The 5,002-nt window shown below is 48.1% G+C and overlaps 1 gene segment (V, D, J or C); it reads right to left on the bottom strand.

The window, feature by feature from the left end:
- Positions 1–4,035: 4,035 nt before the first annotated feature.
- Positions 4,036–4,779, bottom strand: LOC105888415. The segment is given in 2 exon segments: positions 4,036–4,580; positions 4,683–4,779. Coding segments are annotated over 2 exon segments (591 nt in total).
- Positions 4,780–5,002: the final 223 nt, after the last annotated feature.

The following is a 5,002-nucleotide window of genomic DNA, read 5'->3' as shown; positions in this document are numbered from 1 at the left end:
CCCCATGATTATTTTACCCCGTTTGGCTTTTCCCCTTGAGGTTTGTCAAGGACCCATATGGTGTTACAGCCTGAGAGACTGGGCGCCTGCTTGGTGTGGTGGGGCTAAGTGCCTCTGTCTTATTTTCAGCTGGTCTCTGTCCTACCCTAGTGATTCAGTTACTCTTGGTTGAAGTCACTGCTGTGGAGAAATACCAGCAATTAAGTCGGCCCGCCCCCCCCAAACAACAATTGGGCAAGGAAAATCAAACCTTCCCTCAACCACACACCCAGGGTGCCCCTTTGAATAGTCCTGGTGTGGTCTGCTCAGTTTAAGAGGTCCAAATCAGTTGTCCCAGTCAGCACCAGTTTCAGGTGGAAGAGTTCAAATGTCTCTGGCAGGTAGATAAGAGGGGTCTGCTCGTAGCTCAGATTAACGTGCTCCAGTGCTCTGTGAGGGCAAAGGGACTCACCCAGGAAATGGGTTAGTCTGGGGATGTTTATACCTCCTTCCCCACCTTGCATCCAGTCACTTATAATCCCCCATGTCTGTGACCCTATTCACTCCAGTAGGCAACTGCTCCCAGGGTTTACGACTGCAAAAGTCACCCAGAAGTGTGAGTCAAGCAGGTGGGCCTTGCATGTTTAAATTAGGCTGTGAAAGTTCTCTCAGTTCCAGCCCCTCACCTTCTGTCCCAGCTAAATTCCTCTGCAAGTCAGAGGCTGCTAGAGCTGATAAGGAACTCAACGCTGGGCAGCAAGCAATTAGAGTTTACACTCAGGTGTCAATTCCAGCCTCTGCCCTCCCACTGCCTTTGTCTCAGCTATATTCCCCTGAGGGCAAGGTACTTGCTGGGAAATCTGAGTCCAGTCTGGCAGGGGAAGAACTTAAGCTTTGGAAGTTCTCTCTCTTCCAGTCTTACACCTTCTGTCCCATCTAAATTCCTCTGCAAATCAGAGGCTGTTAAAGTCACTGGGAATTCTGAATCTGGCGGGGAAAGAATTTAGGCTGTGAATGTTCTGTCCATTTCAGCCCATACCTTCTGTCATGGCTATATTCCTCTGCAACTCATAGGCTGCTAGAGCTGATAAGGAACTCAGCTCTGGGCAGCAAGCAATTAGAGTTTACACTCAGGTGTCGATTCCAGCCCCTGCCTGCCCACTGCCTTTGTCTCAGCTATATTCCTCTGAGGGCTGGTGCTAATGGTCTCTTTACTTATGAAAGTTACCAAGTCCGTTCCGTCTGTGGCTGCTGTCTGGAACCTCTGGTTGCCTATCTGGAATGGTGTCAGTTAGCAGCTCAGGATGCCACTGTTGCTGTATGGCTTCCTCTGAGCCAACTTTCTTCTCCTCACTCCTGTGCCACAGAGTGGTCTGTGGTCTGCACAGAGCAGCACCAGCCCTTTCCCACTCCACTTCTCTCAAGGAGATGCCCAAGAATCTGGACTCCATAGGTAACAAACCTCCAGACCTTGGGGTTGGGGGAGGATCCTCAGAGTTCAATGTTGCAGGTGGGGAATATATACAGTTTTATATAGTTTTACAATTTTATGCCTGAGAGGAGGGTGCTGTCACATGCCAGCAAGGTTAGGTCTAGTTTTTAGGGGGGTCTCTCCCGTGGGATACAGTGGGAGGATGTCTGAACTCTGCTTGCTTGTTTGCATGGAGTAAACTGCAAGCCCTTCTTGTGGGGGAGGGGACTCCTGTCTGCTTGATGGTGGATTTTGTACCTTTTGATTGTATTTTTGGGATAACAGTTTGCCTCAGGAAGGTTGAAGTGCACTCTTCAATCTTCTCTCTTTGCTCCACTCCAAACCATCAGCTCCCTTGCTAAACTTCTGTCCTTTAAGTCTCCTTCTGGATGGGAGCCTCTGTAAAAAGCTGGGTGCAGTCTGCCATGTTAACATTGTATCTTATTAATGTGGTTTTAAAATGCTGCTCTCAGGAGCTGTATGCCAAGGATCAGAGTGCATCTGTCAGGGCTTACCATGGACTTGTTCCAGGAATTGATTTCCTTCAGGAATGCATACAGTTCAGGCCAACCCACTCCTGCTGAATTAACCCTTTTTTGCACAGGAGTTCAGAAAAGATGACAAAGGATGGTAGAATGAAAGATATGACTTGGAAGAAAAGAGAATGAAGAGGAGCTCAAAGTCAGACTTTATGTGCGGGCAAAATGACTGGGAAATGATGCTGAGAGCCCAGGGACAGACTGGGAGGCAGCCAGAGGAGGGAGATAAACAGGGCAGGTGCATGTTCCAGGAGTCAAAGGTGCAGGTGCCAAATTGGATGGTGTGGGCAGAGGCAGTGTTGGTTGTAGTGAAATAGGAGATTTTCAGCTTGTGGACTCAGGACGGGGGGTGAGGGGGAAGAAACAAGCACATTCCCCAAGAGAGTGGGTTCAGAACCTAGGATTGATCAGTCTCCTTTCTAGGCTTCCATCTTCATGTCAGAGAGAAATTTAAGTGACTTTCCACCTTGATAGAAATGACTGAATGGTACTGTGAGGAGGAATATGGGTGTCCCTAGGAGAGGACAATCTGGACCTCACAGCAGCCCTCCTTGCCTCACACCACCTTGTTTGTTGTCCCACCCACATGGGACAATAGAAATATCAACATATCCCTGAATCTTTTTATTTTCCTTTTGAAAAGTTAAAAATGAGAAACACTAAGAGAAGTAGAAGAAAAAGGAGAGACAACTCAAATAAGTAACAAAGAAAGTAAAAGAAAATATTACAAGTGATCCCTGCAGAATACAAAAGGAATGAAAGATGGTGGATCTGACATTTTCCAAAGTTGTCTCAGTCTTCCCAGCTCTCAATTAAATTCCTTGTCTCAGTACCTACCAAGTGAACTGAGAATAGAGCTGGTGGTGTTCAGGACAACACATCAAAATTTCCATCGCACGTATTTTGGTAAGAATATGAAACCCACTTTTGTTGAGTCTATAAGTTTTCCAGAAAAATTCAATAGATTTTGAGGCTAGATTCAGGCAAGTATGTGGCAACACTTTACTCTCCCCAAATATGCAACAATGAAGAATGAAAAACAGGTGTCAGGGAAGGGGGATTGAATTATCACCTGCATCTCTGAGGAAGGCAATATTCAGAATAAAATTCAAGTGTCCTGATTCTCAGCCCCACAATAAGACCTGAGTCACTGTCAGCAGAGGGGGCAGTCTGAGCTCCCTGTACACTGGGCAGCACCTGATATAGGGAGTGACATTTGGGGTCTCTGCAGGCTCTGAGCTGGGCAGGGTCAGCTCCCTCCTCAGACTCAGCAGTCAGGGAACTCTCTGCTCTTCCTTTGTGTCAGCGTAGTAGTTGTGTCTGGAGATAATGAAACTTACTCTACTCAAGACGTCTGGACATAGACAGAAACCAGTGGATATGAGAACCAATTCATCTCACAGTACATTTAACAATCCCTCATGTCAGTGGAAACACTGACCAGAAGGAAGTTAAGGAAAAATGCACCTGAGGTGAATGTGGAAATTACAATTGTCTGCAGACTACATGCTTGCTTTTACACACACACATATATATATGTTGTCTCCCATATATATATGTCGCCTGAGACGCTCATGTAAAACCATGCATTGTTTTATTAAAGTCCATGAACAGTGTCTGGCCATGAGAATTCACCTCTCATCCGCCCAACTACAGGGAGCTTCATGGACCAGACACCTGGCTGTCACCCTCTGTTATCCATCACTGGGTCTTTGCTAAAGACACACATCCTGTGGGTTGTTTCCAGGTGATGATCCAGCTTGGAAGTGATCTTAATAATAGTTACTTCTGGGCAATGCTGTAGGCATGTCAAGGACAACTGTGGATCAGGGAGGCACCAATGTCTGTCTGGCACTTTGCTTCCATTACAGTGTAGTTATGAATTTCCAGTCTCTTCTCCCCTTTCTCCTTCACTTGATGTCAGATGTGCACCCTGGGCTGACACTTCCTGAGCCTCACTTGGCTCCTGTGAATTTTTCTGCCTCCACAACTTACCAAGTCTTTTTAGGGCATTTGAGAATGATTTCTCTTATTATAAGAAACTGTTCAAGTGTCGGGACTTTGCTGGTGGGAATAAAGTTGTAAATCTTGTGACTCCACTGGGAGGCTCTCAGGGGAAACACTAAGATGCAGACAGAGCCCTAGAACTCCAGAGAAAACCAGGACTGAGCATCTCTGCACCTGCCCTGGGTGACTCCGCGCCTGTGTGCCGGACGCCCCCTGGCGGCCCCGCTCCGCAGGAGGTTCCTGTCTGGGCTCACACTGGGGTCCCCTCGCTGTGTCCCTCGTGCAGTAATACAAGGCTGTGTCCTCGGCTTTCAGATTAGTCATTTCAAGGGAGACTGTGTTTGTAGGGTTGTCTCTGGCGATTGTGAATCTCCCTTGTACTGATGGAGAGTACCACTGCTTGCTTCCAGATGGTTGACTCACTTCTGCCACCCACTCCAGCCCCTTCCCTGGAGCCTGGCGGACCCAGTTCATGCTGTAATCCGTGAAGGTGAATCCAGAGGCTGCACAGGAGAGTCTCAGGGAGCCCCCAGGCTGGACCAAGCCTCCCCCAGACTCCACCAGCTTCACCTCACACTGGACACCTGTAAACACAGAGACACCTGGTCAGAAACCTCGACACACACCCTCTGTTCTCTCTCTGACATCCACTCACACACTCTGAGTCTCCATTTCTGCATGAATACCTTGTAACAGAGCAATGAGGAGAAGCCAGCTCAGCCCAGACTCCATGGTGCACCGTCTGTGTTCAGTCCTGACCAGCCAGTGGGTAGAGTTGGGAGTCCCGGGGGTGGTGCTCCTCTCCCAGAGCTGCAGGGTCAGGGCTGGGCTGGTTTTTATGAGAAGAGGGTGGCCCTATTTGCATGTGCTCCTGCCATATAGAAGGTCTGGGATGGGACACTGAAGGAGGGCTGGGCTAGAGCTGGTGTGAGTGTGCTGGGGCAGGAATGTGACAAGGGGAACACTTGATAAAACACTAATTCTTTTTTTTTTTTTTATTGAATGG

Source organism: Otolemur garnettii, unplaced genomic scaffold, assembly GCF_000181295.1.
Source record: "Otolemur garnettii isolate 467f Iridium unplaced genomic scaffold, OtoGar3 scaffold00458, whole genome shotgun sequence".
NCBI classification, from domain to species: domain Eukaryota; kingdom Metazoa; phylum Chordata; class Mammalia; order Primates; family Galagidae; genus Otolemur; species Otolemur garnettii.
The sequence above is the reverse complement of the archived record's forward strand: the minus strand, read 5'-3'. Positions and strand labels throughout refer to the sequence as shown.